We start from the raw sequence: 18027 nt of genomic DNA, 5'->3' as shown, positions 1-18027 counted from the left end.
CAGCTCTCCTGTGTGGGGTGCCCTCCCTCCGTCCCTCTCTCAGGTCCCTCCCACTGGGTCACCCACTCACTTGGACATCTTCCTGCGTCTCCGCTCCTCAGCCTTGGCCTTCTGGGCGGAAGTCAGGCTCTCGGCCTCTGCCAGGTTGTCCACAGCGATGGCCAGGAAGACGTTGAGCAGGATGTCTGGGGTGCCGCTAAGGAGCTGGGGCGCTGGGCTCGGCAGGACCTGCCCGCCCCGCTGCTCCGGGCCCCCCGTCTTTCTGGGGCTGACTCCTCCCCACTGTCACTAGTCACCCTGAGGTCGCCTAACTTCCTGCTGGAAGGAACGGCCCTACCGCTGTCCCCACACAGCACCTGCTGTGCCCCCTCCCCGCTCCCGGCCCCGGGCGCTCCCCCTTCCTGCAGAGGCCCTGGGCCCCTGGGCCCTCCGTCCCAGCCCCTCCCCCGGCCCCGCCCCCTCCGGGCTCTCCTCTGAGCCCTGCGCCCCAGGGGATACAGTTGCCGCAGACAAACAGGATGATGAAGTAAATGCAGACCAGCACCCCGGGGTAGGACGGGCCGCCGTAGGCCATGATCCCGTTGTACATCACGGAGTTCCAGTCCTCACCTGTCAGCACCTAGGGTCGTGGGGTACAGAGGGATGTGAGGGTCTTCCCTGGGGACTACGTTGTCCAAGAGTCCCCTTCCAACGTAGGGGGGCGCGGGGCGGGTCAGAGGACGCGAGGCCCCGCCTGGCCAGGCTCGGTACCTGGAAGACGCTGATGAGGGCCTGCGGGAAGCTGTCGAAGTTGCTGCGCCGCACCTCGGTGTCCTCGAAGTCGTACCGGCCCCCGAAGAGCTGCATGCCCAGCAGGGCGAAGATGACGACGAAGAGGAACAGCAGCAGCAGCAGGGAGGCGATGGAGCGGATGGAGTTGAGCAGGGACGCCACCAGGTTGCTCAGCGACGTCCAGTACCTGGGAGACGGGGAGGCCCGGGGCGCGGAGGTCAGGCGGCCGGGAAGGCTGGGGCTGCCCGGACCCAAAGCTCCCACCCCGGTTTGTCATTGCATTCTCCTTAGTAGCGTGGCCGTTTGACTTCCGGGGCCACCACTAGACTCTAAACCCCACGGGGATGAGGCCCACTCCTCCCCTGCACCCACGGCCCGCGACCACTCCACGCCCCCTTCTTTGTATCCTTCCTCACCACCCCCTTCTCCTCCCCCCTTTCCGTCTTCCTTTCCTTCCTCTTCCAGTCTCTTCCCTTTTCCTCCCTCTTTTCCATGACCCTCAATAAACCTGGTGAGAGGTAAGGAAACAGGAGAGGAGGAGGTGGAAGGGGGAAGGGTGGAGGGGCGGGGCAGCGCGGGCGGGACCACGCCCCATAGTGGGAGGGTCGAGGGGGGCGGGCGGAATGGGCGGGGCCGGTAGAAGTGGCGGGGCGCCTGGAGGGGCGGGGCGCGGTGACCACGCCCCTGCTGGAAGGGTGGAGAGGGGCGGGGCAAGGCGGAGGGACGGGGCCGGTGTAAGGGGCGGGGCGCCGGGACCACGCCCCCGCTCACTTGGTGATCTTGAAGATCCGCAGGAGGCGGATGCAGCGCAACACCGAGATGCCCAGGGGCGTCATGGCGCCAGACTCCACCAGTAGGATCTCCAGGAGGCCGCTGCACACCACGAAGCAGTCGAAGCGGTTGAAGATGGACATGAAGTACTGGCGCAGGCCCAGCCCGTACATCTTCATCAGCATCTCCACGGTGAACAGGGCCAGCAGCACCCGGTTGGCCACGTCTGCAGGGAGGCCCGCGCAGCTCAGCGCCACTCCCCTGCGCGTCCGCCTGGGCCAGGCTCCCAATGACCCCCCACTGCCGGCGACACAAGGGCCCCGCACTCGGCACCCTCCCTGTGTTTCCAGGGCATCCTCTTCTCCCTGCCCTCCAGATCCAGTAAAACCTGGTGAATTTTCCCCATTGAAGGAACACAGCCTAGATTTCTAACAAGGTAAACCGTCCTGTGTTTGGCAGGCCCACCCTCCTCACTCCAGCAATCAAGCCACGGGTATTTTAACCCCATTTTCTTGACCTCCCAGAAACACAGCAACCAGGGATCGAACCCGTGTCCCCTGCAGTGGAAGGGCAGAGTCCTAACCACTGGGCTTCCAGGGAAGTCCCCTCTTGAGTTTTAAAACGTTTGCTTCCCTTGCATCCTGAACACCGCATCCCCCTGGGATCCCCCCAGCTTCTCCTGTACCCCTCTACAGAGGCACCCCCACTTCACCCTGAGTGCTGCACTTGAGCTGAGCACGTGAGTACATATTGCCCTCTGGGGACCTGGTGATGTCTTCTAAGGGCAAGCTTCGATTATCATGCCTGCCAGTGACTCCAGACTCTGACTTTTCAACCCAGACCTCTCCGCTGCGTCCCAGACCTACTTTGCGTCTGTCTCCTCAACATCTCTTGGGGTGTCTCAGAGGAACCTCAAACTCAACAGGCCCAAGACTAAGCTGATGGGGACTGCCTGTCCTCCCCCACCCCCCAAAAATACCTGGTCACTGACTGTGTTCCCCGTCTCAGCAAGTGGCACTGCCATTAATTTATCTGCATAGGCCAGGGACCTCAAATTCATCTCGGACCCCTCTTGGTGGACAGTGTCCACATTTTGTCCACGTTAGTTATTGACAATGCATTGACTATGCCTGACACACTTAAGGGGTTCTCAAGAATATTGGCTGCAATGAATGGATGGATGGATAGTTAGGCAGGTGGATGGTTAGATGGATTGATGGATGGATGGATGGTGGACGGGTGGATGGTTAGATGGATGGAAGGATGGATGGATGGATGGGAGGATGGATGGATGGATGGATGGATGGATGGATGGATGGATGGATGGATGAATGAACAGATGGACAGATGCATGGATAGATTGATGGTTGAGTGGACAGGCGAACAGATGGATGAATGCATACTTGCATCTGATCTGTAACATTTCCTGTCTCCTCCCCATAGAAAGAGATAGTGTTCTAGCAATTTTCCTTCTTTTTGTCTTTTTCATCATTTTAACCAGAGTGTCTTGCTCTTATCCCGCCTCCCCTCCTCTGTAATCCTCCTCTTACATTTACCTCCACCATTGCCCTCCCTATGTGGCCTGACATCACTCATCAATATCTGTCTTCTTCTTTGGCTCAGGAAGCTCCTTGAAGGTGGGAGATGTGCCTTCCTTCCTTGTGTTCCCTGCATTCTTCGCTAGGCCTTACATAGAGCGCGTATGCTGTAAACACTGCGTGAGAGGCTGCTGTGCCTGGAGTAGAGCTTGAGCGAACTTGGATGTGTGAAGCGCTCAGTTACTGCTCACCGGTCCATCCAGTAGCTATGTTTGTGATCATTTGCCCAGGCACCTGGCAAACACCTGGCGGGTCCCCAGTGTGTTGCTGTTGTTAATATTTCCCCTGGTAATGCCACAAGGAGGAGAGGACCACCACTAGAGTTCCTAGAAAATGATGTCAACATTTAACTGACTTCACAGAACCTGAGGCACCCTTGGCTTTGGCTGTCAGTCACGTGTCTCACCTTGCAGGTGGGTCAACCACAGAGGCTGGTGGTGGTGCTCCGAGGCGATCGACAGCGTGTTGAGGGCGACAATCAGGATGACCAGCCAGTAGAAGACTCTGGACTTTACCACGTCATGGCATTTCCAGCGGAAGACACGATTCCACTGCCTCCAGTGTCGTCTGAGAAGCAGGCAGGGAGGGAGGGGAAAAGGTTGTGTTACCAGAGCTGCCACCTTCCCAAGGCTGCCTTCAGGCCACTCCGGCCACACTTAGTCTGACCACCCACTCCCTCCTCCAGCCACACCAGAGGAGACAAGAATGTGAGCTGCAGAGACAGGTGGCAAATCTTGCCTCCTAGAGCAAATATCTTCACATTTCAGAGGAGAACAGCAGTGATGCAGACCTTGGGGGTCACTAGAGACAACGCAAGTGCCGAGTTTAGCGCAGTGCCGGGCCCAGAGTAGGGCTCCATACGTTTCCATCTTAAGTAAAGCCACACTGGGATGCCCCGTTTCACTGGTCATAACGTCAATTCTTTAGCAAATTGGTCATATTGGTGTTGGGGAGGGTTCACAGAAAGGGCACCTCCATCACTGGCACAGCCCTTGTGCAGCGTTTACCAGGGTTCAGACTCTCCATGCCCTCTGACCCAGCAAGTCTGTTTCTAGGAATCCACCAGGCAGAGATGTTCACTATTACAACTGTTCCCTTCAGCACCATGTGTACTGCCCCAGACTGGACAGATTAACTAGACTACGACATATTCATGCTGTGGAATATTTTATGTTCAAAGATCTACCACCAGAAGGTGTGTGTCTGAGCTATCACACCTTGCAAAGCTGCAGAGGGACCTTAAATATGTGTCACTAAGTAAAAAGAGCCCGCCTGAGATCACACTCTGTGACATTCTGGGAAAGGCAAGACTTTGGAGACAGTAAGCTCAGTGGTAGGTTGCCAGGGGTGGGGGGTGGAGGTGTGAATAGGCAGAAAGAGAGGCTTTTTAAGGCAGCAAAAATACTCCATATGATATTATAATGGTGGGTATGCATCATCAAACACAGGATGAGCCCCAACATAAACTGGACTCGGGGTGATGATGCTATCCACGCAGGCTTATCAGTTGTAACAAATGGACCATCTGGTGGAGGTTCTGATGGTGGGGGCCCCGGGCAGGGTCGGAGGGGGGACAGGTGGGCCGTCTCTGTGCCTTCTGCTCAGTTTTGCTGTGAATCTGAAACTGCTCCAAAAAAAGAAAGTCTTTTTTTAAAAAAGCAAGTTTTCGTGTGTATAAATTTGCCCTAAATAGACCATTCTAAATTTAGAATGTCAGTTACTAGTTGTGTGTGAATCGTATTCATTTATCCAGCAAGCTCTCCTGTGTGTTGGGTACTTTTGTTGGTTCTGAAGTGACAGTAGTTAATATGAGAAACCCTGTCATGTAAAAAACTCGTGTGTGTAGGTGTGTGTGTGCCCACGCGTGCATGTGTGTGTAAGATGAATGCGTCGAAGCAGCCTTGGAGGGATGCAAATCTGTTACCATGGTTACCTCTTTAAAGGGCAGCAAGGATTTCATCTTTTCTTTGATGCATTTCTCTATTGTTGGATCTCTCAAAGTCACAATTGTGTGTGAATTTGGAAGCAGCCGATCAAATAAACACACAGTCCTCTCGAGACAAAGGTGCTGGTGTTCCAGCCCCCTGCCCCAGAGGCCTGCGATGCTGCCTGCCTGCCCTGCTGGAGCAGAGGCCTGCGATGCTGCCTGCCTGCCCTGCTGGAGCAGAGGCCTGCGATGCTGCCTGCCTGCCCTGCTGGAGCAGAGGCCTGCGATGCTGCCTGCCTGCCCTGCTGGAGCAGAGGCCTGCGATGCTGCCTGCCTGCCCTGCTGGAGCAGAGGCTCCCAGTGTCTTCCTCACGTGATGTGGAAATAGGTCATCTGCTCAGTGCCCTCCGCCCGCACTCAGGGAACGTGACCCAGAAGCCACTCACGGGGGGTGACTGGGGCTAGGGGGACCCGGAGCTGGGCAGACACTCACATGAACTGGATGACTTTGTTCAAGCCCGCGATTTCATACAGGCTTTCCGTGTCGGAGCCACCTTCATCTAGAGCCAGCTTCCCTGGGGACAGAGAGGCACAGGCGGCCTTGCTCCCCTCTGGGCTGGACGCACCAGGAAAGGTCACTGACCGGGGACACCCGGGGCAGCGGCCCTGGGTGGGCCTGGACCCCTCCCTCCTGGGAGCCAGAGAGCCTGCACCACTGGGAGGGTGGTTCCTGGGGGCAGCGAGGCACTTTAGTAGTCAGGGCTCTGGGCAGGCCCTGGGCCCACCTGGCCGCCTCCACCTCAGGCATCAGGCTTGCCCTCTAGGGGCCACGCTTCCTTATCTGCAAAGTGGAGCCGGCAGTCCTGCTCGTCAGGCCCCGGGGCCATGGGGGAGCAGGGCGTTGGGATGCCCTCACGGGGGCCGGCGCAAGGGCAGCTCGGGGCGGGGTGCTGACCGTGGCCTGTGGCTCCCACCTTCTCTCAAGTCGTCCACGTCCATGACCTCGCCCTGTGTGATCCAGCTCAGGTAGCCCCGGAGGTCCTCCTCCAGCTGCTGCTTCTCCCGCAGCTTCTGGAAGGTTCCCCTGGACTTGGCCTTCTCCCGCTCCTTGGTGAATTCCCTGCAGGGGGCCGGGGAGGAGGAGGAGGAACCGGCTGGGGAGATGGAGCTTCTCGGGTCACCGAGCCCGTTCTGAGGCTGGACGCACCCATCCTCCTGGCCCAGCTATCGCCGGGTCCAGGGACCTTCCGGGGGCCAGGGGCAGCCCTCCCCCCAGCCCCGCCCTCCAGGATACTTGGCACACTCAGCCCCCCTCTGTTGCTCCTTCTTCTCATCCCGTCTCATTTCTCCCGCCTTGTCTTGGGTGACCTTGGGCAGGGGTTAGTGACACGACCACCCACTGCCTAACAGGACTGCCTGGACCCTCCCGAGACAGGCTGGGACCTGTGACCCTTCGTACCCTGCATGCACCTGGACACACCTCTCCTCCAGGAACAAGATACAAAGAAACTGCTGCTGCTGCTGCTAAGTCACTTCAGTCGTGTCCGACTCTGTGTGACCCCATAGAAGGCTCTGCAGTCCCTGGGATTCTCCAGGCAAGAACTCGGGACTAAAAATACCTGTGTGCATGTGTAGCTGGGGCAAACTCTGGACCAAAAGATACCAAGACAAACCCCTGCCCCCAACTGCCATTTCTCAAGAGCCAGGAGTAAAAGCAGGTTACTGCACACGCCCCCCCGTGCTCAACACCACAAAGGGGTGGGCACACTACCTCGGGCCCCTCCTCCGGCCCAGCCCCTGGACACACCACTGCGTCCATCCCACCCCAGGAGCTAGCAAGGCAGGCTCTGGCTTGTGGCTCCCTCCTGTAGCTGCTGCAGGAGCCCCAGTGACGTCTGGCCTGACTTCCTGGTCTGGCCCTAGCCAGTTTATATTGTCTGGGGACTGAGAACTACCTGGTATCACTCGTTTTCCCTGCAGCCCTGACCTTTTAGGCCGCCTGACGAATTTAGTTCTGCTTACAGACCTAAGGCCTCGGGGGTCCTGGGCCTGGAAGAAACCAGGCTGCACTGGGGCAGGGGGACCGAGGGTCGGGGAAGGCTCTGAGCTGGGCGGGGGGCAGCCCGCCGGAGGGGCGGGGGCCGCTGGAAGGTCTGCTTACACCGCAAGCCCTCACGCTGCCGGGGCAGGGTCCAAGAGGGTTCTTGGCCACCTCGTGCCCTGGTCCGCTCGGTGCTCCTGTGAAAGCTGTGGGTCCCTCCTCAGAGCCACGGGGAAAACGCTCCCTTTGGGAGGATTTGGGGGAACATTGTAAAATGTTTCATTTGGAAACCAGAGCCTGACAACAGAACCAGTGCTATGAAAACGTGGCTGTTGAGACATAAATAGTGTTAAAATTACATAGAAAACTCTGGGAGTTGGTGAAAGACAGGGAAGCCTGGCGTGCTGCAATCCATGGGGTTGCAAAGAGTCGGACATGACTTAGCGGCTGAACAAATGCTGCTTTAGTAATTCATTAACTGGCAAGATCTAGTCGCAGGTCTAATAACCATCATAATTTTAAGGTAGTGAAACTTGCAACACTGGGATCTGACAAGGGCTTCCTACTGGGACCAGTCACGGGCGGCGCTGTGACCACTTCCTGAAAGGAAGTGTCAAGTTCCAGTTAGAGGCAATAAAAACAAAAGCATGTCCTTCTTCTCCAAGTCCACAGACAGCAACCCCCCGCCAATGCCAGGAGGGCAGCTCCTGGGGCTGGTGGTGGCCACTTCCAGGCTGCCCGCCGCAGCTGGGGCGCAGCCTCAGAGAGGAATGGCCACGAGCACTCAGCGCCCGCGGTGTGCCGGCCTCTGCCCGAGTACGTTACAGGAACTGACTCGTGCGCTTCTCCCAACAAGCCCGTGGCTCAGGCCCTGACATGACTCCTCTGTGACAGAGGTGGACCCCGAGGCACAGAGGGGTTCGGGAATTAGCAACGGTCACACAGCCAGCGAGCAGCAGTGCAAGGGTTTAAACTGGGGCCTCGTGCCCCAGTCTGCGTGCTCAGCCCAGAGGCCATTCTTGGAGCTGAGCCTCAGACCTTGCACCTCCAGGGGCAGCAGGCTGGGGTCTCGGGGACTTCACGCAAGGGGGCCGAAAGAAGCGAGGACAGAAGAAGGCTTGGGGGGGTGGAGAAAGGGGGGCTCTCCCTGCACCTTCACTCTCCCTTGCTAGCGGGGAGCCTGCTCCTGGCTTAAAGGGGACCGGGGAGGAGTGAGAGGTCTACGTCACACCCCCCGCCCTCTTTCCTCTCTCCCTCCCCACCCCCTCCATCCCCCCCCCAGTTGCTTCTAGCCCCTCACCCGCTCAGGACGCCCAGCACCAGGTTGAGGATGAAGAAGGAGCCCAGCAGGATGAGGGTGACAAAGTAGATCCAGGGCCACTCGTTCCCAATGGCATCATTCACCTGGTCCAGACATGGGTGTGAGTCCCCGGCGTGCGGGTCCAGGCCCTCCGCAAGCTGGCCACCTGGGTCCGGCCTGAAACGCAGCACTGGGGCCTTGCTGACAGCTACCTGGCCGGCGGGACAGAGCCCTGCCTCCCTCCAACTGCCTGGCTCCCTGCCTGGACCCGGTCCAGCCGGCTGCCTCCAGCCTCCTTTCCAGCCAAGATTTCTCCGAGTACAAACACTCCAAGCCTCGGCCTGCACTCGGCCGGCTCCTTCAGGAACCATCTGTGGCTCTGATGAGTCCCCGGCATCTCTGAGCCCTGTCCCAGCACCTCCTGGGCTGATGATGTGACCTCGCTCCTTACAGGCTGGTCACAGGCGAAATGACATGTGTGACAGTCCTTTGAAACGTTTAATAATTGGCTCCCATAATCTGAGCTCACAAGAGCCAGTCACACTATTCCTTTGTGTCTGCAAAGCATTTGACAGTTCTATGACTGTCCCCCATAGGCAGTCACCCCGTGGCCAGGCTCCGGGGTTGGAGCCGGGTGGATTAGAGGTCAGTCTTGGCCATGTCGCTCACTAGCCACCAGAGGCCAAGTCACCGAAGCTCTCTGAGCTTCAGTTTCCTTATCCAGAAAATGGGATCCTGCCTTCCATTGCTGGAGGATCAAATAGCTCTGAGTAACACCAAATAAAGAGCCTTCTCAACAGGAGGACTACACTCTGGGTGTGCATCGGCAATGTGGGGACTCAGTTAACAGCCTCACTGACTGTCATAACTACCCGATGATGGAGCTGGTATTTTTATTCTACAGACGAGGGACCTGGTATCCCACTTGTCTTTTTATGGGAGAGCAACCTTGCCCAGCAGTGAGGAGAGAGACTCACAGGGCCCTTCCTCCCTGGGGAAATCTGAGATTCCTGGCCATCAGGGGTGAGTCACTCATAGCCAGGCTTGGGGACAAGGGAGGAGCTGAGATAGAAGCCGCCAAGCTCCCGGTTTCCATCCTCACCGCTCCTGGGGCTGCGGACACAGGTGGTACCTCAGCCCTTACCCCGGGGATGCTGGGACACTCGCCTGGGAGGGGGAGGGGGAGCAGCGGACCCTCCAGGGTCCAGGACTGACAGGCCCACCCACGGCCCGAGCCCACGAGTAGGGGCAACCGGCAGGCTCGGGCCCAGACCCACCCAGTAGAGGACGTCGGTCCAGCCCTCCATGGTGATGCACTGGTACACGGTGAGCATGGAGAAGCCGAAGTTGTCGAAGTGGGTGATGCCGTGGTTGGGGCCGGGCCACCCGCCCCGGCACTCGCTGCCGCTGATGGTGCAGGGGCGGCCGGAGCCCGTCCGGGCGCAGGGGGACGGCTTCTCGTTCTCCACCGTGGCCACGATGTCTGAGGGTGGGCGGCGAGAGCAGTGAGCCCCCCGGGGGGAATGGGAGGGGGCATCTCAACAAGAGTATGAAGTCGGGAGGACAACCCCGGGAGAGTGCGGTGCAGGGAGGCTGAGCGGAGGGCGGGCGTATGGATCCGGAGACTGATCCACGGATACCGGTAGGCTCGGTGGCGCCTGCGGGCGGCAGCTCCGGGCAGACCTCCCTGGAGGCGAGGCTTCTAGGGACCACAGGCTGCGAGGCACGCCACGGATCACTTGTACCCACAGACTTTGCAGCGGGGCGGAGGTGTGGGCAGGGCCTCTCGCCGGCACTTGAGAGCTCCTCTGGGCCGCTGAAGCGGAGCCCGCCCCCGCCCCGCCGCGCACCCGCCGCGCACCCGCCGCGCACCCGCCGCGCACCCGTGCCGATGAAGTAGCAGGTCTTGTGCATCTTGCCCTTGAAGAGCTCGAGGCCGATGATGGCGTAGATGACGACCATGAAGAGCACCAGCAGCGCGATGTGGAAGAGCGGCAACATGGCCTTGAAGATGGAGTTGAGGACCACCTGCAGGCCTGCGGGGCGGGGCGGCGCGGACTCAGCCTCCCTCCCGCTCGCCCGGCCCTCCCCGGGACGCCCAGCCGGGAGGGGCCCAGAGCCGGGGCAGGGAGCAGGCCAGGGGAGGGGCGGGGCGGCGCCACCCACTGGGCACCCCGGACACCAGCCGGAGCGGGCGGAGCACGCGGAAGGCCCGCAGCGCCTTGACGTCCAGGCCGGCGCCTTTGCTGCTCATCGGGGCCGTGTTGCTCTGGATGAGGTTGACCTGCTCCAGGATCGCCGTGAAGACCCTGCGGCGACGAGAGGGGGAGGCGGGGCCCGCGGTCAGCTAGGCCTCTGCCCGGGGTCGGGGCCCTTGTCCCGTCCGGGGACCTGTAGAGGGGCAGGGCGGCGGGGGCCGCGGGGCCGGTATGGGGCCCCAGACCCGGGGCTGCTCTGGTGATGTCTGTCTGTCTGGGGAAGTTTATAGAAGCCCCTGCCACCGTGTTCAGGCTCAGTGAGACGAACACTGGGTCCATATGTGATGTCCACTCTGACCCTGAAGGTGCGGGTGTAGCTGCGGGTGTCCCAGCATCTGTGTCAGGCCTGGGGGCTAAGCGCACCCCGGGGTGGGTGGGCGGTTCCAGTGGCCCCACCCCGGAGGGCGGGGCAGGGGGGACGGGGAGGAGAGAGCCCGGGGCTGGCTCTCCTGTGGGCATTCCTTCTGCTGCCCATCTGACAAAGCCCCGGACGGTCCTTCCTGCTCTCCGGTCACTCTGAGCTCCGTCTCAAGCCCTTCTGTATCCTGTTGACAGCCGCCCCCAGCCCGCACCACGCGGGAGTGCGGCCTCCAGCCAGGAGTCCGTCCAGGGCAGAGGCTGACTCCCGAATCCTCCTTTCTGTGTTCTGCCCAGAGCAGTACTGTACAATTGCTAAGTAAGCACCACGGCTTTTATTGACTTGCAGGGCAGCTTAGTGGTTAAGACAGCAGCCTCTGGAGTAAGAGTCGTGTGTTCGGTTCAGTGGCTCAGTCGTGTCTCTGCGACCCCGTGGACTGCAGCATGCCAGGCCTCCCCATCCCTCACTATCTCCTGGAGCTTGCTCAAACTCATGTCCATCGAGTCAGTGATGCCGTCCCGCCATCTCATCCTCTGATGCCCTGTTTTCCTTCTGCCCTCCATCTTTCCCAACATCAGGGACTTTTCCAATGAGTTGGTTGTTGGCATCAGATGACCACAATACTGGAGCTTCAGCATCAGTCCTTCCAGTGAATATTCAGGGTTGATCTCTCGTAAGATTGACTGGTTTGATCTCCTTGCTGTCTGAGCAAGACCTTCAGGAGTCTTCTCCAGCACCAGAGTTCAAAGGCATCAATTCTTTGGCGTTCTGTCTTCTTTACAGTCCACATACCCACTGGGAAGCCCTGTTATAGTTAGGTGGTGGCTGCTAGATCTTATGTCATGGGCTTAGCCATGCTCCCCACTCCCCACTCCCAGTTCATATGCTGAAACCCTAACTCCTGGGATCTCAGAATATGACTGTATTTGAAGAAAGGACTTTAAAGAAGCGACTCAGTGAAGAGGAGTCTGTTAGGGTGGGCTCTGATTGCCCGATTGGTGTCCTTAGAACAAGAGGAAATGTGGGCACACACCGGGGGTGCGTGTGGATGGAGGAAGGGCCATGTGGGGACACAGCAAGAAGGTGGCCATCGGCAAGCCAAGAAGGGAGGCCTCAGGAGGAACCTGGCAACACCTTGACCTTGGATGTCCAGCCTCCAGAACCGTCAGCAAATACGTGTTTGTGGAATCAGCCCCCAGTCTGTGGCATCTTGTCATGTGCTTCCTGCGTGCTCAGTCACTCCAGTCACGTCTGACTCTCTGTGACCCCAGGAGCCCCGCAGGCTCCTCTGTCCCTGGGCTTCTCCGGCAAGAACACTGCAGCAGGTTGCCATGCCCTCCTCCAGGGGATCTTCCCGACCCAGGGACCGAACCTGCGTCTCTTATGTCTCCAGCATTGGCAGGCGGGTTCTTTACCACCAGCACCACCTGGGAAGCCCAAGCAGACTCCCACAGGTTACGACTAAATGTCCGTTCTCGTGAACTCAAGTGACACGTGCTCCACACAGGTCCGTGGAGAGATGATAATGAAGGCTGTGATATTTATGAACGTCCAGAAGCTGCTGGGCCCTGGAAGCATGCACGCATTTCCAGCCGTGTGTGCAGAGAGCAAGCGGGCTGGCGATGCCTGGCTGGGGAGGGTGTGACTTACTGGCGCCCCCACTGCCCCCACCCCCTCACCTCTGCACCCGCCTCTGGGTCCCCGCCAGGCTCAGCCCCGCACCCCGGCCTCGCTCACCCCAGGAAGACGATGGTGAAGTCCAGCACGTTCCAGCCGCTGCGCAGGTAGGCATCCTGGTGGAACAGGAAGCCGTAGGCGATGATCTTCATGGCAGCCTCGATGGAGAAGACGATGAGGAAGAAGTACTCCAGCTTCTCCTGCAGGGCGAGGGGGTCACACCAGGGCTCAGCCGCCTCGGGACCCCTGCCCCTGCTACCCTACCACCTGGGTCCCTCCCTCCGGCCGGACCCCTCCCCCGGGGGCCACACCAGGCCCTGGGGCCACCTCTGACATCCTCTGCTCCTCCTCCCACTCTGTCTCCTGAGCATATCCCCAGCTGAAAAAACCACACGCTTTTCTATCTGGTTCCTTTCCCGTCTTCCTCACTAGAATATAAACTCCCGGGGGAGGGGGGGTGTTGTTGATTTTTTGCTCTTTTATTTTTTTGGCCATGCTGCCTTGTGGAACCTTGGTTCAAGGACCAGGGACCAAAATGACGACCCCTGTGGTGGAAGGGCAGAGTCAACCGCTGACCACCAGGGAAGTTCCTCCTTTTTTAGAAAAAGACTCTACACCAGCCTAGAGTGGGACGAATGGATGAACAGCCTGACAGCCCCCGGATGAAGGCCCCAGGTGGCTCCCGTGCAGGGGTCTTCTCCCTCATCCTGAGGACTCACAGGAGGAGGGTGGGGGAGCACTCACTGGGGTTCCGGAGGGGCCTTCCGGGCTGGTCAGAGTCTTCCCTTTCATCCACTTTCTGTGACCCCCTCCACCCACCCCACGTGCCCACATCCAAGGTTGACAGGCACCACTCGGCGGGCACAGGCGCCGTCACAGATGGTGGGGACATTGCGGGGTCACTGCCGTGGAGGGGGCAGGCTCCTCCAGGCCTCTCCTGACCCCGCCCAGTGACCCCTCCCTGTCCCTGGGCCCAGGAAGCAGCTATTTCCAAAGTAGCAGCTCACCCTGTCAGGGCTCCAGGCTGACACTAAGGTCTTCTGAGCCAGGCTTCAGAGCTCTGTACCCGCCCCCGCCCCGCGCCCCCCACAGGCTAGACCCCTGGACAGCCCTGCACAACCGCCCTCAGGAGCACAGACAGGGTCCTCCGGAGCTGACCCCCAAGGAGGCCTGAGCCCCACCACCCACGCCTGCGTCCCCACAGGTCACCCGCCCCCACCAGGCCAGCACCGGCAGAGCCGTCGCTGCGTTAGGGCCGCCTGGCTAACGACCCAGAAGGGAAGTGACTTTAACTTCCAAGAGGGTTGCTGTGGAAGGCAAGGTCCCCAACAGCTCACTCACATGTAGCCGGTCGCAGAGACCTCCCATTTAGTATTTAGAGCATTTTCCTGAAAGCACGATTTCCCCTTCCATCCAGAGGAGGAAACTGAGGCACATATGGGCTAAGCCTGCTTTCCTCAACGGGCCCCTCATTTCTTCCACCAACTTGTAAGCCCAAAGCTTCCTCCTTCTTCCAGAAAATGGCACTGTAGGACTGGAAGGCAAGGCTGCACCATCCTACTGAAGGGCTTGTGTAGGGCCTGTGCTTGAGCTAAGTAAAGCAGCCGGGAACTGGGGCCATCGCCCGGGGCGGCTCCCTGCGAGGGCGGGGGCCGCACAGCAGAGCTGAGGGGGCGGGGGTCCCGGCCCTGCAGGGCAGGCCTCTGGGAGTCCGGCAGCCCGAGGGGGCAGGCAGGAGCAGCGAGTGAAGTCAAGTCAGCATTTAAACCCTCCAGCGGCTGCTGCCCCGGGGGCAGAAGTGGGCTTAGCGGAGGGAGAACAGGGCCCAGAATAGCCGCAGAGCTCACGGGCTGGGCGGCGGCCACGCGCCGGGGGTGGGGCCCTGCACCTGCCCCTGCCCATCCTGCTTCTGCTTGGCCACTAGGGCGCCCGTCGAGGCCACGGGACTCTCAGGGGCCGCGGCCGTCAGCTCCTGGCCTGGCCCTGAAGCGCGTGGGGTTGCTGAACTCTGGGTGGGCGCCCTGTGTACACGTGCGCCGCCCCCCCTGGAGGCAGGGGGCCGGGCCCCTTCCTTCGTCACAGGAATGGGGTCCCATGGAGTCACCCCCAGCCCCCCAGCCCTGGCTCTCCCCCTGGGGCTCACTGAGCACCACCCTGGAAGCCGTCTGTGATGGTGGCCCCGGAGGCCAGCCTTCCCGGAGCTCCCCGGCTGCCTGCTCCCCTGCGCCCCCTTCCCATCTGCTGTGCCTGCGTCCCCCTGCACCGCCCCGCTGGTTCTGATGGAGCCGTGGTCCGCGGTCGCGTCCGGGGGCGGCCAGGGCTGGGCCCCGCGTGTCCCGCCTCTGGCCTGAAGGGCCCCCCAGGTCCTGCTCCCCCACGGGGTCCCCGGCTCCGCCGATGGCACCAGCTTGCTGAGCGGGACTCCTGCCTGGCTCCTTCTGAACGCCTCCCACCGCTCTGCCTCGGGCCCCGGCACCCACCACGTCCAGACCTTTCTGCACCCTGGTGATTTCTGATCCGCCTGCCCCCAAACTCACACAACCTGTGCCCCCACGCCTCCCAAAGCTCGGGGCTGCCCATGGTTTTTCGGCAGCGGTCCCCATCAGCAAAGGGATTGAGGAGTGGGCAAAGGTCACCTTAGGCGGTGTCCCTGAGTCTCTGCTGTGGGGGGCGAAGGGAGGTTTCATGGGGGGACTCCACCCCCACCCACGCCAGGCATGCCTCCCCCCAAATCCTGATGAAGGCACTGGGGCTCAGGGCTTCCGCCTTTGCTGTTCCCCTGCCAGGACTGTCCTTCTGAGAGAGCCCAGGACTGCAGCCTTCTCTCTCAGGGACCCCAACTCCAGTGTCATCACTGGGCCCCAGGACCCCTCCTCCCCTCCCCCGGCTGTCTTCTTGCCCCGCTTCGGGTGTCTGTCTGCAGCCGTCCCCACTTGCCACACCCCATCTCGTTCTTCCTGACCATCCACCCGCCTGACTGTACCGCCCAGAGCCGCTGCCCCGTCCCCTGTGTCTGGCACCCAGCGGCCGCGTGGGCATCTGTGGTCGTCGGTGTCCCCGGTGCCGGCCCTCGGTCCTCGCCTGCAGTGGGAGCCACGCAGGCTCCAGAAGTGGCCTTTGGGAACCGTCAGAGCATTGCACGCTACCCCCAGGCACGCAGGCGGGTCACAGGCCAAGCTCGCGGAAGCCACGCGGCGAGCCCCAGGGCCAGCCCACACAGCGCGCTGCCGACGAGGTCTGTGGGGGAGCAGCGCCCGTCAGACTGCGGCGGCCGGGACGCGCCAGCCACAGACGGCGCTGGCCTCACAGGTCGTCTGCAAAGCTCCGTGCTGGAGCACGCAGGACCGCCTGGCACACAGTAGGGCCTCAGGCAATGTTTGATGAATGAATATGCAGCAGAAAATCCATCCCTGATGCCGCATGCCTCAGAGGCAGCCATCAGAGGCCTCACCATCTACGTTTCTGAGAAGGGATGCTGGACCCCATCTGCGATGCCCATGCAGGGAGACAGTGCCCGCCTCAGAGCCCTGGCACTGCCCAGGCGAGACCACAAGCCCGTCTGAGCGGGAGCCGAGACCAGCTCCCCACAGCGTGTGCTGAGTCGCTCCAGTCGCGTCCAACTCTGCGGCCCCGTGGACTGCAGTCCGCGAGGCTCCTCTGTCCCCGGGGCTCCCCAGGCAGGAGCATTGAGCGGGTTGCCATGCCCTCCTCCAGGGGATCCTTCTGACCCAGGGGTCCAACCTGGCTTTCCTGTATTGCAGGCAGATTCTTTGCCACTGAGAGACCAGGGAAATCCCATCGAGGAAGGGCCTTAACTAGCAAACGTCTCTGCACAGACAGGCCTCTCACTGGGGCTCCAGGGTCAGTGTTGGCTGGAGGTAGGCCTGCTCTGCGACCCTGACCCACAGACCGTGCACCTGCTCCTGGGGGCGTCGGAGCCCTGGGCTGGGAACGGCGAGGCTCAGACCGCACCCCACCAGCCGCTGCCTCTGTCTCCAAGGGTCTGCCATCCTGGCCTGACTCTCCGTGCCCCAAGGCCCTGGGCTCTGAGGGGAGATGGGGGCAGGGTGGGGCTCCCTCGGGGGATCTGCGGGCCTCAGCTCCCCTGTCTGACCACACTGGGGCCTTCAGAACAGCGGTCCTGGACGCCAGCAGCCCTGACGCCAGCGGCCCCTTGGAGGGCTCTGGGCTCTGCAGGGCTCTGGGCTCTCCAAGGCCCCCAGGCTTGTCCAGGGCAGGGCGCATGGAGCTGGGTAGCTCCTGTCAGAGTTCTGAAGTCGGCGGGTCATCCCCGACCCCCAGGCCTGAGGCTCCTCCCTTAGGGGCCAGGCGCTGTGGCCTGTTCGGACACAAATCTTACTGGGGTGGGCGTGGGGCAATCCACTTTTCCAGTCACAGTCATTCACTGTCAGGGCCAGAGCGAGTTTGGCTGATGGAGGGAGCCTGTGGGCAGGGGGCACCGGTGGGGTCTCACTTGGAGCTGGCCCCCGGGCGCTGCGGCTCCAAGACGCTCCCCGCCACATCCTCCCCGGTGTGATCCCCAAGCAGACGCTGGGCCTGCTGCCCCGGGAGAGGTAGGGGGCACGTCCGGAGCTTTGTCTCCTAAAGCCCCCACCCCGGCGTGTGGGAGGGCTTGAAGGGAGCAACCATCTCCCCAGCAAAATAGAGCCTCAGCCCAGGGTTTGGAGGTTCGAGGGCCTGCTTCCTCACGGTACTCTGAACTGCGGCAGCGTCTGAGGGCACCGGGGGACCCCGAGACAGCAGGGGGCAGCCCTGCCAAGGACGCCTGCCTCCTCAGCTGCCTGCGGGGACAGCAGATGATGGCCTGGGGAAGCACGTGTCTAGAATGCTGTGGCCTCGAGGGTGGACGGGGCCACCTGAGACCGGCGTCGGGCCGCAGGCTGCGTGAGCGGAGACCAAGCACGGTCCAGTTCCGTCCATCCCGGAGGACAGACATGGGGCCCCGGCAAAGTCGGCCTCTGGGAGCAAAGAGGGCACCTCTTGGGCACCCTACTCTGCTGCTTTTCCTACGCGGAGGTGAGGGGCGAGGGGGCGAGGGGCAAGGCCCCGGCCCACCTGCCCTGGCTCAGCCCCAGGCGTACAGGGAGCTGGCCTGTGGAGTGCAGGCCCTGGGGCGTGTCTGCAGGACCCCTCAGCCTCCAGGCTGGGAGGAGAGCCCGCTGGCGGGAGGGCAGTGTCTGCATTCATCCTGATGCACCCTCCCCTGCATGGACGGGACCTGAGCCCCCACTCTCCAGTCTCCCCTTCCCTTCCCAGGAGAGCCAGCTCCCGCGGGCCCGCACCAGGGTCGGGGGTCAGCAGTGTG

General features: G+C 61.3%; 1 protein-coding gene across 1 annotated transcript in view; it reads right to left on the bottom strand.

Annotated features, from left to right (window-relative positions):
* CACNA1S (calcium voltage-gated channel subunit alpha1 S) overlaps positions 1-18027 on the bottom strand; it is a 55846-nt gene that overhangs the window by 28598 nt on the left and 9221 nt on the right. The window contains exons 3-14 of the mRNA XM_070473808.1: positions 12762-12901; positions 10575-10717; positions 10292-10444; positions 9686-9891; positions 8409-8512; positions 6042-6187; positions 5561-5642; positions 3547-3707; positions 1543-1768; positions 751-958; positions 499-619; positions 71-185 (exon numbers count right to left, since the gene is read on the bottom strand). Coding sequence (XP_070329909.1) covers positions 71-185; positions 499-619; positions 751-958; positions 1543-1768; positions 3547-3707; positions 5561-5642; positions 6042-6187; positions 8409-8512; positions 9686-9891; positions 10292-10444; positions 10575-10717; positions 12762-12901 — 1805 coding nt within the window. The remainder of the gene's footprint in view (positions 1-70; positions 186-498; positions 620-750; positions 959-1542; positions 1769-3546; positions 3708-5560; positions 5643-6041; positions 6188-8408; positions 8513-9685; positions 9892-10291; positions 10445-10574; positions 10718-12761; positions 12902-18027) is intronic.

Source organism: Odocoileus virginianus, chromosome 11 (assembly GCF_023699985.2).
Source record: "Odocoileus virginianus isolate 20LAN1187 ecotype Illinois chromosome 11, Ovbor_1.2, whole genome shotgun sequence".
Taxonomy (NCBI): domain Eukaryota; kingdom Metazoa; phylum Chordata; class Mammalia; order Artiodactyla; family Cervidae; genus Odocoileus; species Odocoileus virginianus.
Note: the sequence above shows the minus strand (reverse complement) of the source record. Positions and strands in the feature narration are given on the sequence as shown.